We start from the raw sequence: 17,835 nt of genomic DNA on the forward strand, positions 1-17,835 counted from the left end.
TACTAATACATCAAACATGCAGTATATTTACTTTATGCCATCTACCAACTGCCCAACGTTTGTTGACTTGATTATTCACGTCATTCAAAAGCTTAGTTAAGTGGTATAGTTTTTCAGGGTTGTTCGTACATTCACTCTGGCTATGTACTCCGATTTCAGAGCACTCTCATCTGACTATGCCAGAGCACAGAATAAATACATTTACTAACGCTCAACACCCATTGAATGTGGCCGGTGTCAGTAAACGTTGGCAAAAAAAGCGTAATTAAATTGTTCCGAGAGCGAAACACTCTGAATTTACGAACGGACAAGCTGAAAACGCCCTGACACTCCAGATTGAATTTACAAACAAACCCAAAGTCTAGCTAGTAATTTGTTATGCTAACAAGCTAGCAAGTGGTTGCAAAGCAACAGCCTCAACTTCTGGTAGACATGCGAAGCGCTTGTACACTCAACTGAAAGGATCCCGTTCGTTTATAGTATGCTAAATTAAACTAATAGTTTATACCTGTTAAGTATGTAGTATACAGTATGTTAGTATGGGTATTCGAACACAGCTTCTGTGTTTTTATACTTTTCAGGTCAATTCGTAAGTGGCTGATTCTCACCGGATGAATCATCTGAGGGAGGGAAACAGCGCCCCTCTGTGTCAGTATGTGTAGCTCATGCATCTGATGCTGTCTGGACCAAAAGAGTATAACATGTTGCAGCAGTAGATTTTGATTGAGTGATGCCAGGGGCGAAGAGAGGGACAGAACCTACACTGTTACACCAGCAAGCATTTTGGACTTCCTTTATCATGGTTTTAAATAATTAGCCTATCAGCATTGAGCTGATCTCAAATGTGGGTTATCCTAGTGCAGCAAAACGCACCCCAAGGGAGGCCAGTTTGGATTCACACCAATCAAATCCTTTCCTAAGCAAAACGTCATTTTCAGAAAACGTCTGTTTCTGGTCTGCTTGTGTTGATGTCCTGCAGTAGCTAGCTTGCTAAATCAGCCCTTTCCTAAGTCATGGATGGAGATGGGGATTTGACATAATTCTCTCTACAGGCCAAGGATTATGATGCCGATTCTGATGTAACCATAAATGAAAATGTTGTGCCACTAGCTTGACATGATTGTAGTTCAAAAGACTTGTTTCTGTGTTTGCAAACATTGCCACACGAGTGCGAGGCGTGCAACTTGGTGGCAGAACAAGGGGGAGTTCTTATAGAACGCCAGGAAGAAAAGCCTCTACATGTTGCATATGAGTGCATTTCACACTACTTTAGGATTATAATTGGATTTTAAGGTTTGTATGAATGTCCTGCTATTTCAATGATCGTCAGCATTCTAGATAACAACTGCTGCATCCAAAATAGTTATTTTGCAGAGATCACAACCAAATATAATCTTAGCGACTGTTCAAGCAAGAATCAAAACGTCATTGTAAGCATATGAGAACCCCCAAAAGTTATTTTGTTTAGAAGTAATAAAAACAAATCTAGGCTGTTGAACGGGCGCAGATGGTGATGGGTTTAGCACTGCCGCCAAGAGTCGCGCGCATCTGTAGGGTCTATCTGTAGTCTAGTAGGCTCATGTTAACTAGTTAGCTAATTTAGCTGGATCATGGTTGTCCATGCAAGGAAGTTTGGAAAGCAACAACTTTAGCTAGGTAACCTATGACAACAAAAACTAAAAGCCATAGATGGTTTTGTCAACATGAAAGAGACGAGGATGTCATTGGCGTTCAACTAGTCTACAAGTAGGGCGAGTCAACATTTTCCGTTTTACTTGTTCACGCATGCACACACACAGAAATTATTACCATGGACATCCACTTGATATTTAGCAACATTGGACTGAATTGTTTTTGGTATCTTTAAGTTTGTTTAGATTTACCATTGTGTTTTGTGTGGACCCCAGGAAGAGTAGCTGTAGCTAATGAGGTTCATGATAAACATACTAAATACTAGTGACATCATAAAAAGCAGACAGTTGGTGCAGATAAACAAGAAAAGGACATGACACAGAGAAAAACAAAGAGACAGAAAATAAGAGAGAGGTCAGAATAGGGTGTAGTCAGAGAGACAAGTATAAACGACAGATAGACACTGACTACTATGATGACTACCACAGACCTTTGCAGTTCCGCAGGTTGAACAGGGGCATGTGCATGATGGTGGGCTCTTCAGGGCATCGCCCCTCGAAAACGTAGCAGTCCTGAGGATGGTCTTTCTCCTCCCTCACACTCTCCTTCACTGGGGGAAAGTGGAGCTTCAGCTCATCCGCGTACTGTTTGGCACTAAACACCGTCTGTCAGGAGCAGGATTAGTAGTATGGTTATGTCAATGTCCTTCTCCTAAACAATCCTTAGTACCTAATTCCTAGGCACTACTTCCTTCTCACTAGGCCCTACTCCCTAGGCCAGGGGTGTCACTCAGTCCAGGGAGGGCCGAGTGGCTGCAGGTTTTTGGTTTTTCAATGAAGACCTAGACAACCAGGTGAGGGGACTTCCTTACTAATTAGTGACCATTCATCAATCAAGTACAAGGCTGGAGCGAAAACCCACAGACACTCCCTCCGTGGAATGAGTTTGACACGTGCCCTAGTCACTACTCGCTAGTCACTACTCCCTAGAGAGTGAGCAAGAGAGGAGAGAGAGAGAGAGGGAGAGAGACCACACAAGAGAGGGGAGAGAGAGAGTCACTACTACCTAGAGAGCACACAAGAGAGAGAGAGAGAGAGACAGTCACTACTACCTAGAGAGCACACAAGAGAGAGAGAGAGAGAGAGAGAGAGACCACACGAGAGGGGAGAGAGAGACAGACAGAGAGAGACAGAGAAAGAGGGTCACTACTACCTAGAGCGCACACGAGAGAGAGAGAAACAGAGAGAGAACACACGAGAGAAAGAGAGATAGAGAGAGGGTCACTACTACCTAGAGAGCACACAAGAGAGAGAGAGAGAGGGAGAGAGACCACACAAGAGAGGGGAGAGAGAGAGAGAGTCACTACTACCTAGAGAGCACACAAGAGAGGAGAGAGACAGTCACTACTACCTAGAGAGTACACAAGAGAGGAGAGAGACAGTCACTACTACCTAGAGAGCACACAAGAGAGGAGAGAGACAGTCACTACTACCTAGAGAGTACACAAGAGAGGAGAGAGCGACTGTCACTACTACCTAGAGAGCACACAAGAGAGGAGAGAGACAGTCACTACTACCTAGAGAGCAAACAGAGAGAGAGAGAGACAGTCACTACTACCTAGAGAGCACACAAGAGAGGAGAGAGAGAGACAGAGAGAGTGTGAGAGAGAGAGAGAGAGAGAGAGAGAGAGAGAGAGAGAGATACAGTCACTACTACCTAGGCACTTCATATTCTTCTGAAAGGTTTGAATAGGATTAAATGTGTGTGTTTGCCTCAAATGGGTCTTCTTTGCTGAAGTCCAAGGAGATGATGAGGTCGACCTTCCTCGAAGTGCGCAGGATGGGGGGGTAGGGAGAGTTCATCTTTAATGCAGCGTCTACCAGATGAATCTTCTCTTGGTCCGCCATCCACTTCGGAACTCTAGTATCTGGGGAGATGGAGAGGTAGAGCGAAAGGAGGGGGTAGAGAGAGATTGAACGAGCGAGTGGGGGAAGGTAGAGAGAGAACGAGCGAGCGGGGGAAGGTAGAGAGAGAGATTGAACGAGCGAGCGGGGGAAGGTAGAGAGAGAGATTGAACGAGCGAGCGGGGGAAGGTAGAGAGAGGGAACGAGCGAGCGGGGGAAGGTAGAGAGGGAACGAGCGAGCGGGGAAGGTAGAGAGAGGGAACGAGCGAGCGGGGGAAGGTAGAGAGAGGGAACGAGCGAGCGGGGAAGGTAGAGAGAGCGAACGAGCGAGCGGGGGAAGGTAGAGAGAGAGCGAACGAGCGAGCGGGGAAGGTAGAGAGAGAGCGAACGAGCGAGCGGGGGAAGGTAGAGAGAGAGCGAACGAGCGAGCGGGGGAAGGTAGAGAGAGAGCGAACGAGCGAGCGGGGGAAGGTAGAGAGAGAGCGAACGAGCGAGCGGGGGAAGGTAGAGAGAGAGCGAACGAGCGAGCGGGGGAAGGGTAGAGAGAGCGAACGAGCGAGCGGGGGAAGGTAGAGAGCGAGCGGGGGAAGGTGAGACGAGCGGGGAAGGTAGAGAGCGAGCGGGGGAAGGGTAGAGAAAGAGCGAGCGGGGAAGGGTAGAGAAAGAGCGAGCGGGGAAGGGTAGAGAAAGAGCGAGCGGGGAAGGGTAGAGAGAGAGCGAACGAGCGAGAGGGAGAAGGTAGAGAGAGCGAACGAGCGAGCGGGGGAAGGTAGAGAGAGAACGAGCGAGCGGGAGAAGGTAGAGAGAGCGAACGAGCGAGCGGGGGAAGGTAGAGAGAGCGAACGAGCGAGCGGGGGAGGGTAGAGAGAGTGAACGAGCGAGCGGGGGAAGGTAGAGAGAGAGCGAAGATTGAGCGGGGGAAGGTAGAGAGCGCGCGGGGGAAGGTAGAGAGCGAGCGGGGGAAGGTAGAGAGCGAGCGGGGGAAGGTAGAGAGCGAGCGGGGGAAGGGTAGAAGCGGGAGTAGAGAATGCGAGCGAGGGGGAAGGGTAGAGAATGCGAGCGAGGGGGAAGGGTAGAGAAAGAGAGCGAGCAGGGGGAGGGTAGAGAAAGAGAGCGAGCGGGGGAGGGTAGAGAAAGAGAGCGAGCAGGGGGAGGGTAGAGAAAGAGAGCGAGCGGGGGGAGGGTAGAGAAAGAGAGCGAGCGGGGGGGAGGGTAGAGAAAGAGAGCGAGCGGGGGGGAGGGTAGAGAAAGAGCGAGCGGGGGAGGGTAGAGAAAGAGAGCGAGCGGGGGGTTGAGAGAGCGAGCGGGGGAGGGTAGAGAAAGAGAGCGAGCGGGGGAGGGTAGAGAAAGAGAGCGAGCGGGGGAGGGTAGAGAAAGAGAGCGAGCGGGGGGAGGGTAGAGAAAGAGAGGCGAGCGGGGAGGGTAGAGAAAGAGAGCGAGCGGGGGAGGGTAGAGAAAGAGAGCGAGCGGGGGAGGGTAGAGAAAGAGAGCGAGCGGGGGAGGGTAGAGAAAGAGAGCGAGCGGGGGAGGGTAGAGAGAGCGAGCGGGGGAGGGTAAAGAGAGCGAGCGGGGGAGGGTAGAGAAAGAGAGCGAGCGGGGGAGGGTAGAGAAAGAGAGCGAGCGGGGGAGGGTAGAGAGGGATATAGAGCGGTGGAGGATAGAGAGGGATATACAGCGGGGGAGGATAGAGAAAGAGAGCGAGCGGGGGAGGATAGAGAAAGAGAGCGAGCGGGGGAGGATAGAGAAAGAGAGCGAGCGGGGGAGGGTAGAGAAAGAGAGCGAGCGGGGGAGGGTAGAGAGAGCGAGCGGGGGAGGGTAGAGAGAGCGAGCGGGGGAGGGTAGAGAGAGCGAGCGGGGGAGGGTAGAGAAAGAGAGCGAGCGGGGGAGGGTAGAGAAAGAGAGCGAGCGGGGGAGGGTAGAGAGGGATATAGAGCGGGGGAGGATAGAGAGGGATATAGAGCGGGGGAGGATAGAGAAAGAGAGCGAGCGTGGGAGGGTAGAGAAAGAGCGAGAGCGGCGGAGGGCAGAGAAAGAGAGCGAGCGGGGGGAGGGTAGAGAAAGAGAGCGAGCGGGGGAGGGTAGAGAAAGAGAGCGAGCGGGGGAGGGTAGAGAGGGATATAGAGCGGTGGAGGATAGAGAAAGAGAGCGAGCGGGGGAGGATAGAGAAAGAGAGCGAGCGGGGGAGGATAGAGAAAGAGAGCGAGCGGGGGAGGGTAGAGAAAGAGCGAGAGTGGCGGAGGGCAGAGAAAGAGAGCGAGCGGGGGAGGGTAGAGAGAGCGAGCGGGGGAGGGTAGAGAGAGCGAGCGGGGGAGGGTAAAGAGAGCGAGCGGGGGAGGGTAGAGAAAGAGAGCGCGCGGGGGAGGGTAGAGAAAGAGAGCGAGCGGGGGAGGGTAGAGAGGGATATAGAGCGGGGGAGGATAGAGAGGGATATAGAGCGGGGGAGGATAGAGAGGGATATAGAGCGGGGGAGGATAGAGAAAGAGAGCGAGCGGGGGAGGATAGAGAAAGAGAGCGAGCGGGGGAGGGTAGAGAAAGAAAGCGAGCGGCGGAGGGCAGAGAAAGAGAGCGAGCGGGGGAGGATAGAGAGAGCGAGCGGGGGAGGGTAGAGAAAGAGCGAGAGCGGCGGAGGGCAGAGAAAGAGAGCGAGCGGGGGAGGGTAGAGAAAGAGAGCGAGCGGGGGAGGGTAGAGAAAGAGAGCGAGCGGGGGAGGGTAGAGAAAGAAAGCGAGCGGGGGAGGGTAAAGAGAGCGAGCGGGGGAGGGTAGAGAAAGAGAGCGAGCGGGGGAGGGTAGAGAAAGAGAGCGAGCGGGGGAGGGTAGAGAGGGATATAGAGCGGGGGAGGATAGAGAGGGATATAGAGCGGGGGAGGATAGAGAAAGAGAGCGAGCGGGGGAGGATAGAGAAAGAGAGCGAGCGGGGGAGGGTAGAGAAAGAAAGCGAGCGGCGGAGGGCAGAGAAAGAGAGCGAGCGGGGGAGGATAGAGAGAGAGCGAGCGTGGGAGGGTAGAGAAAGAGCGAGAGCGGCGGAGGGCAGAGAAAGAGAGCGAGCGGGGGAGGGTAGAGAAAGCGAGCGAGCGGGGGAGGGTAGAGAAAGAGAGCGGGCGGGGGAGGGTAGAGAAAGAGAGCGAGCGGGGGAGGGTAGAGAGAGAGCGAGAAGAGAGAACCAAGAAAGTTGATATTTTGGAGGGAAACATAAGATCCTGGTTATGACTGATACTAGTTATGTTATCATGTTAGGAAGAGGTCTGATGTTACTGTACCTTGGAACTTGAAGAGGAAGTTGCATGTGGTTCCCCATTCCCATTTAATGAGCAGAGGGAAAATGTTCTGTACAATCCACCAGATTGAACCTGGGGGAGACACAGCAATTTGAAATGATTCTTAACTGGTCAAAAATAATCTCAGTTCTCCCTTTCTGGAGAGGACAAGAGAATAAACATTGATCTCATGTCATTATGATGAGAGAGTTTGGGAACGTGACAGTACAACACAGTCTCAAAACGTGCATGCTGTAACGATAGTACAAGGCCACCATATCCTGTCCAAGTTACTGTAGCGTGGAATCTACAAGCATTACTAAAGGGTGACATAAAGTACAATTAGAAGTATTAGGTGTTAATTGTGGGAGGTTAAGGTAAGGTTAAGCATTAACTTTGACGGTTTAGGCATTAAAAGTAAACTTTCCCTAAAAAACTTCTCATTTATTGTACTGTATTAAACAACAACGTAGTTTTGTACCTGAGAATGTCACAACGTTAATGAAGGTTGGGTTTATTTCAGTCCTGCCCACAGCTGGCAGCACACAAGTAATTATCAATTCGGAGTGCAGCTGCACGTGACCAAAGCGTAATGGCAGTGGTAAATGTGGTTTGATTTTGGATATTCCTATGGGGCTAGTTAGAGACCATCGGTAAATTACACAATGTACAAATGTCCAAATTTCAATGACTTAAACACCTCAAACCAACGATAAATTGTATAAATTCATATTTAAATATTTAAAGCATTTATTGAGAACTAAAAGGTGTGCAATTGCCTCTTTTACATTTATTGACTGTCCCTAAGTAGCCCCGGCTATCCAATGTCAAATCTATCTTGCCACGGGTCACACACCACAATAATTGGTGAAGTAATTTGGCTTACTCTTCCCATCTGCGATCACACACCCACATCAATTCACACCGTGAAACCAACTCACTGTTGAATTCAGTCGTGGCAGCTAGGATTTCTTAATGAACCAAATCTAAAACTAGTCCAAATCAGGAAGTCCAGCCACCCTTTAACTTGGAGTGGTTAGGATTAGTGATGGGGAAACTAAGCTTCCTTAATGAGGTTTCCAGCCAATTGTGTCAAGAAAAGGTTCATTACTCGGAGGTTCGTTATCCGTTCACAAACACATTAGTGAACACATCTGCTGGTCAGCAACAAATAGCAACGTATGATTATCAGAGGGTTTTTTCTCCACAGATTTTAGCGAAGCTCTGTGGCACAGCAGTAAATCATTGGCTTCAAATAGGTTCACTGTAATGGATGGAACGGATTGAGAAATCGTGTGTTTGATACCATTCATGATGCCATTCCCAAGCATTACAATAAGCCGTCCTCTGATTTCTCCCTCCACCAGCCTCCCCTATTGGAGCTGTACTAGATACAGATGTCCACTGTTTATAACTACCTAGTACCATATACTCTCTTACACTAAGACCATATTACCACATAACCATACTGCATTTTACATCCAGGTCCCCAAACCTTCTGTAAAAATCTCAGCTCCAAGGCATCAGCTCAGTGAACTAACAGGGTCTTGAGTCATGAAGCCAAAGTCAGGTAATAGAAGTGGTACTGTGGAAGCTAGTGTTACCTGAGCAGGTGCAGGGTCTAATGTCTCTAAGAATAAAAGTACTACATAGTGTTACCTGAGCAGGTGCAGGGTCTAATGCCTCTAAGAATAAAAGTACTACATAGTGTTACCTGAGCAGGTGCAGGGTCTAATGCCTCTAAGAATAAAAGTACTACATAGTGTTACCTGAGCAGGTGCAGGGTCTAATGCCTCTAAGAATAAAAGTACTACATAGTGTTACCTGAGCAGGTGCAGGGTCTAATGCCTCTAAGAATAAAAGTACTACATAGTGTTACCTGAGCAGGTGCAGGGTCTAATGCCTCTAAGAATAAAAGTACTACATAGTGTTACCTGAGTAGGTGCAGGGTCTAATGCCTCTAAGAATAAAAGTACTACATAGTGTTACCTGAGCAGGTGCAGGGTCTAATGCCTCTAAGAATAAAAGTACTACATAGTGTTACCATGGCAGGTGCAGGGTCTAATGCCTCTAAGAATAAAAGTACTACATAGTGTTACCTGAGCAGGTGCAGGGTCTAATGCCTCTAAGAATAAAAGTACTACATAGTGTTACCTGAGTAGGTGCAGGGTCTAATGCCTCTAAGAATAAAAGTACTACATAGTGTTACCTGAGCAGGTGCAGGGTCTAATGCCTCTAAGAATAAAAGTATTACATAGTGTTACCTGAGCAGGTGCAGGGTCTAATGCCTCTAAGAATAAAAGTATTACATAGTGTTACCTGAGCAGGTGCAGGGTCTAATGCCTCTAAGTATAAAAGTACTACATAGTGTTACCTGAGCAGGTGCAGGGTCTAATGCCTCTAAGAATAAAAGTACTACATAGTGTTACCTGAGCAGGTGCAGGGTCTAATGCCTCTAAGAATAAAAGTACTACATAGTGTTACCTGAGCAGGTGCAGGGTCTAATGCCTCTAAGAATAAAAGTACTACATAGTGTTACCTGAGCAGGTGCAGGGTCTAATGCCTCTAAGAATAAAAGTACTACATAGTGTTACCTGAGCAGGTGCAGGGTCTAATGCCTCTAAGAATAAAAGTACTACATAGTGTTACCTGAGCAGGTTCAGGGTCTAATGCCTCTAAGAATAAAAGTACTACATAGTGTTACATGAGCAGGTGCAGGGTCTAATGCCTCTAAGAATAAAAGTACTACATAGTGTTACCATGGCAGGTGCAGGGTCTAATGCCTCTAAGAATAAAAGTACTACATAGTGTTACCATGGCAGGTGCAGGGTCTAATGCCTCTAAGTATAAAAGTACTACATAGTGTTACCTGAGCAGGTGCAGGGTCTAATGCCTCTAAGAATAAAAGTACTACATAGTGTTACCTGAGCAGGTGCAGGGTCTAATGTCTCTAAGAATAAAAGTACTACATAGTGTTACCATGGCAGGTGCAGGGTCTAATGACTCTAAGAATAAAAGTACTACATAGTGTTACCTGAGCAGGTGCAGGGTCTAATGTCTCTAAGAATAAAAGTACTACATAGTGTTACCTGAGCAGGTGCAGGGTCTAATGCCTCTAAGAATAAAAGTACTACATAGTGTTACCTGAGCAGGTGCAGGGTCTAATGTCTCTAAGAATAAAAGTACTACATAGTGTTACCTGAGCAGGTGCAGGGTCTAATGCCTCTAAGAATAAAAGTACTACATAGTGTTACCTGAGCAGGTGCAGGGTCTAATGTCTCTAAGAATAAAAGTACTACATAGTGTTACCTGAGCAGGTGCAGGGTCTAATGCCTCTAAGTATAAAAGTACTACATAGTGTTACCTGAGCAGGTGCAGGGTCTAATGCCTCTAAGAATAAAAGTACTACATAGTGTTACCTGAGCAGGTGCAGAGTCTAATGTCTCTAAGAATAAAAGTACTACATAGTGTTACCTGAGCAGGTGCAGGGTCTAATGCCTCTAAGAATAAAAGTACTACCTAGTGTTACGTACCTATAAAGGGTTCTTCAGTTGTCTCTGTGGGAGAACCCTTTGATAACCCGTTTGGGTTTCATGTAGAACCATTTTAAGTTCCATGTAGAGCCTTTTCCACAGAAGGTTATACATGGAACTTAATGGGGTTCAACAGTACATGGAACCCATAAGGGTTCTTCAAAGTGTTCTCCCACATCGACAGCCAATAACCCTTTTTATCTCAGAGAGCAGGCTGTAGTTCAATGGGCTAACCTGGTGTTGGAGTAATATAATGCCTTTGTTACCGTTGCAGGTGCAGCGCTGGTCCTTCCAGTCTTTTGTCCAGCTGTCTGAGGTGAGGATGAGCTCCAGACTAACTGTCTCAATGAACTTCTTTCTCTCCTCCAGGCTGGTTCTCTTCCAGCTCTCAGAGTCCATGTTCCACAGCATCTCACCCTTACTGCTCACATGACCTAGAATCATTATACACATTATACACATTATCACTAGGGTCATGATTATGGTGTCTTTGTGTACATGTGTGTGTGTATAAGTGTGTGCCTCACCTTCCAGTAGCTGTCTTAGTGTGGTGATGACTTTCCATGTCTTCAGTGGATCTGGGTCCTCAGCATTCACCATCAGCTCAGACACACACCACACCACTTGGGAGGGCACACACTCACACACCTCTACCTTCCTGCTTCCACCAACCATATTCATGTTCTCTTTCAACATCATGCTGTCCTGCCCTGCAGAACAGAACAGGTTGGTCACGTGTAGAAGAGGTGATTTGGAAACACAACCTCCTCTCATGATAAGTAGCCCTGGAGGAGACATGTAAAACTCATGTGTCGCCCTCGGACCTTGAGGATGTCCTCTTGGCCAATTCTATTCCAGCCGTTACAATGAGCCTGACATCCTACAGCTCCTCCCACCAGCCTCCTCTGGTCCATTTATCTCCCCACACAGACAGTCCCCCACACAGTAAGCAGTTGTTTTAACCATCCGACTATCTGTGTGTGGGGAGATGAATGGACCGGAGGAGGCTGGTAGCCGGAGCTATAAGAGGACGGGCTCATTGTATTGGCTGGAACGGAGTAGGTGAAACGGAGTCAAACGTATTGTCTACTATTGTCCTGTAGTTTATTGTCTAGTATTGTCCTGTAGTTTAATGTCTAGTATTGTCCTGTAGTTTATTGTCTAGTATTGTCCTGTAGTTTATTGTCCTGTAGTTTATCTGCTGTTGTACTGTAGTTTATTGTCTAGTATTGTCCTGTAGTTTATTGTCTAGTATTGTCCTGTAGTTTATTGTCTAGTATTGTCCTGTAGTTTATTGTCTAGTATTGTCCTGTAGTTTATTGTCCACTAGTGTTCTGTAGTTTATTGTCTAGTTTTGTCACTACTGTAAGTCGCTCTGGATAAGAGCGTCTGCTAAATGACTAAAATGTCAAATGTAAAATGTCCTGTCGTTTATTGTCTAGTATTGTCCTGTAGTTTATTGTCTAGTATTGTCCTGTAGTTTATTGTCCTGTAGTTTATTGTCTGCTGTTGTCCTGTAGTTCATTGTCCTGTATTTTATTGTCTAGTATTGTTCTGTAGTTTATTGTCCAGTATTGTCTTGAGGTTTATGGTCTACTATTGTCCTGTAGTTTGTTGTCTTGTAGTTTATTGTCTAGTATTGCCCTGTAGTTTATCGTCTGGTATTGTCCTGTAGTTTATTGTCCTGTATTTTATTGTCTAGTATTGTCCTGTAGTTTATTGTCTAGTATTGTCCTGTAGTTTATTGTCTAGTATTGTCCTGTAGTTTATTGTCTACTATTGTCCTGTAGTTTATTGTCTAGTATTGTCCTGTAGTTTATTGTCTAGTATTGTCCTGTAGTTTATTGTCTAGTATTGCCCTGTAGTTTATTGTCCTGTATTTTATTGTCTAGTATTGTCCTGTAGTTTATTGTCTAGTATTGTCCTGTAGTTTATTGTCTAGTATTGTCCTGTAGTTTATTGTCTAGTATTGTCCCGTAGTTTGTTGTCTAGTATTGTCCTGTAGTTTATTGTCTAGTATTGTCCTGTAGTTTATTGTCTACTATTGTCCTGTAGTTTATTGTCTAGTATTGTCCTGTAGTTTATTGTCTACTGGTGTCCTGTAGTTTATTGTCTAGTTTTGTCACTACTGTAAGACGCTCTGGATAAGAGCGTCTGCTAAATGACTAAAATGTAAAATGTAAAATGTCCTGTCGTTTATTGTCTAGTATTGTCCTGTAGTTTATTGTCTAGTATTGTCCTGTAGTTTATTGTCTAGTATTGTCCTGTAGTTTATTGTCTAGTATTGTCCTGTAGTTTATTGTCTACTATTGTCCTGTAGTTTATTGTCCTGTATTTTATTGTCCAGTATTGTCTTGAGGTTTATGGTCTACTATTGTCCTGTAGTTTGTTGTCTTGTAGTTTATTGTTTAGTATTGTCATGTAGTTTTTTGTCTAGTATTGTCCTGTAGTTTATTGTTTAGTATTGTCCTGTAGTTTATTGTTTAGTATTGTTCTGTAGTTTATTGTTTAGTATTGTCCTGTAGTTTATTGTTTAGTATTGTCCTGTAGTTTATTGTTTAGTATTGTCCGGTAGTTTATTGTCTACTATTGTTTTGGAGTGTTGTTTTATGTTTTTGTTTTTGATTGAAGGTGATTCTCTTCGTTGTTGTTGTTTCTTTGTGTTTCTTTACTGGGTCTGTTCCTGGGTTGTATTGTTGTTTTATTCTTTCTTATTGACTTATCTTTTTTATTTTGTCTCTCTATCGTTGTCTTTGATGGGTGTTTTATTATCTGGATGGGTGGGGGGAAGGGGAGGGGAGAAAGACTACCTTAGTGCAAGAAGTTAACCTGATTTTAAGACATTTTTGTCACCTAAAGATATTTTAAAAATGAAAATACAAACATTATTTATCACAAATGAACTCAAAGGGAATGTTGTTTCAATGATCCAAAATACAACTTACAATTCTACACACTAGCCCTGCAGACTAACTAGCGCGATGCACTGTAGCTTACCTTCAAATAATACGTGCCAGATCTTTTTTCCCACATAAGCAGTGTCCATCTGCCTGTCTGCAATGGCACTCCCACAGACACCTGACCAGCAACAACAGACAAACAACAATAAATTGATGTGTGTGTGCACGTTTTCTTGTGCATGTTTGTGAGTGCATGTGTGCGTCTATGTGTTCCCCACCTTGCAGCAGAACCATGTCCATTTCCTTCCTCTTCTCTGTCATAATCCCGTCTTCAAACTGGCTCCTGAAACAGGAAGTGGGGACGAAAGCGCCCAATCCGGAGAAGCCGCTCTCGTGGGGGGTCATCTCAAACCACACCGCTACAGAAAACAGTGGGGGAGAATTGTCTGAAATTACACCCTATTCCCTATATAGTGCACTACTTCTAAACATTGGCCGACTGGGGCTCAGACTAACGCCTGGCTTGGTTTTTAGGCATCTACAGTAGAGTGTTTGTTCATGTTGTATTCATTGTTTATATTGTTTGTATTGTTTGTATTGTTCTGGTTCTAAAACACTTTGAGACAATTGTCTTTGAAAAAAGCGCTATACAAATCTATTTCATTGATTGATGCTGCATTCACAGTGCACTCGGAACCTATTATACAAATATGACACCCAAGATTTCCACGCTGGGAGTATCAGAATCAACCGGTAGGAAGCTCCATGGGAAAAAAGTTGATTTTAACTCAGAAGTTCTGAGTTTCCGAGTTTGCATGAATGCTGCATAACAGTCACCTTCAGTGCAATGCTGTTTGTTGCGGTTGAGTTCTATGGCGCTGTAGATGGGGTAGGGGTTGGTGCTGTTCCTGTGAGCATCGTCAGAGAGACGGCGAGTGTCCATCTGATACAAGAGAGAGAGAAAAAGGGGGAAGAGACAGGGAGAGATAATCAGCTCAACAGAGGCAGAGAAAGAGACATACAGGCAAACAGACAGACACGGACACACACGCAAACACACACACATAAACCATACACTGACCTCTTTCATGAAATAGGAGGCAGTGAAGGCGCCCCAGAAGTTAGTGAGGGTGAAGTCCTGGTCGCTGTCTTTCCACTGTTTCAGCCAGTCCACAGCCTTTTTCAAGCCCACTGTAGGACCCTTCAGCTTCTTTATCACCTCATCACAACGCTTATTCAGCGACCAATCTGGATCGCTGTACAGGGATGACATGCACCTGTGTGTGTGTGTGTGTGTGTGTGTGTGTGTGTGTGTGTGTGTGTGTGTGTGTGTGTGTGTGTGTGTGTGTGTGTGTGTGTGTGTGTGTGTGTGTGTGTGTGTGTGTGTGTGTGTGTGTGTGAGAGAGAGAGAGAGAGGGGTGGACGAGGGAGAGAGAGATACCTAATTTGTTTCAGCACATTCAAAATGAACTTTCCCACTAACAATAATAGTAAATAAGAGAGTGTGTGTGTGTGTGTGTGTACCAGGTGGTGCCTGACACCCCACACATGTAGAGGAGGCTGCCCAGCAGGTTGTCCTGTGCCAGTTGATGCAGAGATCCCAGCATGCCCACTGCTGCCCTCTCTCCTCCACCTGAGCCCAGCAACGCTATGTTAGGAACATCCTCCTGAGAGATGGGGAGAGAGAGGGGAGGAGACACACAGACAGACATCAAATCTAGAGAATTTCACATCAGTGTCCCATCATACGTTATATAAGAGAGAAGGGGGGCTGGGCTAACAGGTAGCTGGAGACATGAGGGGGGATCCATATGTAGATGGGTGTGGAGAGAGGGAGGAGTGAGAGAGAGAAAGAGAGCATGCACGAGAGACAGAATGATCAAAAGAAAGAGGAAACAGGAGTACCCACTAGTTCACAGTAGATATCCTGACTGTTCAGCCACTCCTTTATCAGAGTCTTCCTCGCCATCACGTATTTTATCTCTTCATCATTGATGGAGTCAGACAGATGCACAGTCTGACAGAATGAACGAGAGACAGAAAACATTGTGTACAGAGCATTATTTTATAATGATATCATTTGGTGAACTAGTGTTGATAGCTAAGGAAAAATATTGTATTCAATGTCTTTAATTGAGCCATAACACTTCTAAAGTAACATGGTATTTCATAAAAAGTTATTGTAAGATAAATAAAACATAATTCTGACAGTTTATACCTCACTTTGTCAGGAAAGTATATTTTATTCCTTAATTCTGGATGCATATTCATATATATGTATTACAGTACAGTGTGGTATGTTGCAGACTAATGTCATCCTCATATTGTGTAAACATCAACATAATGAAGTTTCCTTTCATTATGATATAATTTGGTGAGCTTAGTATTGACAACAACAGAAAAGGGTTGTGTTCAATGTATATTTGAGCGATATCAGCTATGCAGTAGCATAGTATTTGACGAGAACCAAACATAATATTGTGTGGTTTATTTCAGACAAATGTCCTTCTCTATATTGTGATGATGAGTTTCTTACCTCAGGAATATCTGTTTGTTTCAACATTGTTCTCTCTGAGTCCACTTAAACAGATCCTTAAAACACAAACCAATCCCTTGGTTTTTATGCATGTCATAGGGTCAGAAAACTCTCAATAAGATGTTATTTAGTGTAAAATAAATATTCAGATAATAATAACAGTACTGTGATAGTCAATTACTCTAAATGATCACATTTGGGTCCAAGGACATAGTACTCAGTTGAAACCCAAAGACACTCTAATATATATTTTCTATGTCCTAAACACATCTATCAATGTGACTTCAACACTAGAAGCCAAAGACTCAAGACTGATTTGAATAAAGGTCACCTGCATCATTCTATTACACAACAATCAATCCCATTTATTTGTATAGCACTTTTTACAAAGACAGATTGTCACAAAGGGTTTTATAACAATATCATATATATATATATATATATATAAATAAATACATAAATCAATAAAATAATACAACTAAACACAAATGCTACATGCAGTGTTTAGACAGAGAAGTCTTACCAGAGATGTATAGTGTAGTACAGCAGACTAGTCCAGTCTCAATCTTCACCTCCAGTTGATCTCCTCTTGATCTCCACACTCTAGTCCCATCCTCTGTCATCTTATATAGGCCCAGTCACACACACACACACACACACACACACACACACACACACACACACACACACACACACACACACACACACACACACACACACACACACACACACACACACACACACACACACACACACTCACACTCACACTCACACACACACACCCTTAAGATTGACAGTTACTGAGAAAAACGCAGGAAAGACTTAACATGCCCCTTTTCTATGGTGGTGAGTATTTCTTTGTTATCAAATCAAATTCTGTTAGTCACATGCCCCAAATACAACAGGCGTAGTCCTTACAGTGAAATGCTTACTTACAAGCCCTGAACCAACAATGCAGTTTCTAAAAAATATATGGAATAGAATAAGAAATAACAGTAAGTAATTAAAGAGCAGCAGTAAAATAACAATAGAAAGACTATATACAGGGGGCTACCGGTACAGAGTCAATGTGTGGGGGCACAGGTTTGTTGAGGTAATATGTATATGTAGGTAGAGTTATTAAAGTTACTATGCATAGATGATAAAAACAGAGTGTAGCAGCTGTGTAAATAAGGAGGGGGGGCAATGCAAATAGTCTTGGTAGCCATTTGATTAGATGTTCAGGAGTCTTATGGCTTGGGGGTAGAAGCTGTTTAGAAGCCTCTTGGACCTAGACTTGGCGTTCCGGTACCACTTTTTTATTTATTTTTTATTTCAACTTTATTTATTTCACCTTTATTTAACCAGGTAGGCAAGTTGAGAACAAGTTCTCATTTACAATTGCGACCTGGCCAAGATAAAGCAAAGCAGTTCGACACATACAACAACACAGAGTTACACATGGTGTAAAACAAACCTATGGTCAATAATACAGTAGAAAAATAAGTCTATATACAATGTGAGCAAATGAGGTGAGATAAGGGAGGTACCACTTGCCATGCGATAGCTGAGAGAACAGTCTATGACTGGGGTGGCTGGAGTCTTTGACAATGTTTAGGGCCTTCCTCTGACACTGCCTGGTATTGAGGTCCTGGATTGCAGGATGATGTACTGGGCCGTACGCACTACCCTCTATTGCGCCTTGCGGTCGGAAGCCGAGCAGTTGCCATACCAGGCAGTGATGGAACCAGTCAGGATGCTCTCAATGGTGCAGCTGTAGATCCTTTTGAGGATCTGAGTACTCATGCCAAATCTTTTCAGCCTCATGAGGGTGAATAGGTTTTGTTGTGACCTCTTCATGACTGTCTTGGTGTGCTTTGATCATGTTAGTTTGTTGGTGATGTGGACACCAAGGAACTTGAAGCTCTCAACCTGCTCCACTGCAGCCCCGTCGATGAGAATGGGGGCGTGCTCGGTCCTCCTATTCCTGTAGTCCACAATCATCTCCTTTGTCTTGATCAAGTTGATGGAGAGGTTGTTATCCTGGCACCACATGGCCAGGTCTCTGACCTCCTCCTTATATGTTGTCTCTTCAT

General features: G+C 45.2%; 1 protein-coding gene across 3 annotated transcripts in view; it reads right to left on the reverse strand.

Moving 5' to 3' along the window:
• The window catches only part of LOC115194415 (cytosolic phospholipase A2 zeta), a 53,285-nt gene extending 36,890 nt beyond the window's left edge, over positions 1–16,395 (reverse strand). For 2 of the 3 annotated variants that reach the window (XM_029754097.1, XM_029754100.1), the window contains exons 1-12: positions 16,284–16,395; positions 15,761–15,816; positions 15,134–15,241; positions 14,749–14,891; positions 14,306–14,501; positions 14,062–14,167; positions 13,503–13,643; positions 13,322–13,402; positions 10,852–11,034; positions 10,591–10,758; positions 6,795–6,884; positions 3,405–3,559 (exon numbers count right to left, since the gene is read on the reverse strand). In XM_029754097.1, coding sequence (XP_029609957.1) covers positions 3,405–3,559; positions 6,795–6,884; positions 10,591–10,758; positions 10,852–11,034; positions 13,322–13,402; positions 13,503–13,643; positions 14,062–14,167; positions 14,306–14,501; positions 14,749–14,891; positions 15,134–15,241; positions 15,761–15,787 — 1,398 coding nt within the window. In that variant the 5' untranslated portion in view covers positions 15,788–15,816; positions 16,284–16,395. Of the gene's footprint in view, positions 1–2,122; positions 2,298–3,404; positions 3,560–6,794; positions 6,885–10,590; positions 10,759–10,851; positions 11,035–13,321; positions 13,403–13,502; positions 13,644–14,061; positions 14,168–14,305; positions 14,502–14,748; positions 14,892–15,133; positions 15,242–15,760; positions 15,817–16,283 lie in introns of all 3 variants that reach the window. The other variant, XM_029754098.1, reaches the window with a different exon arrangement.
• Positions 16,396–17,835: the final 1,440 nt, after the last annotated feature.

The sequence above is a fragment of the Salmo trutta genome, chromosome 5 (genome assembly GCF_901001165.1).
Source record: "Salmo trutta chromosome 5, fSalTru1.1, whole genome shotgun sequence".
In the NCBI taxonomy this organism is placed as follows: domain Eukaryota; kingdom Metazoa; phylum Chordata; class Actinopteri; order Salmoniformes; family Salmonidae; genus Salmo; species Salmo trutta.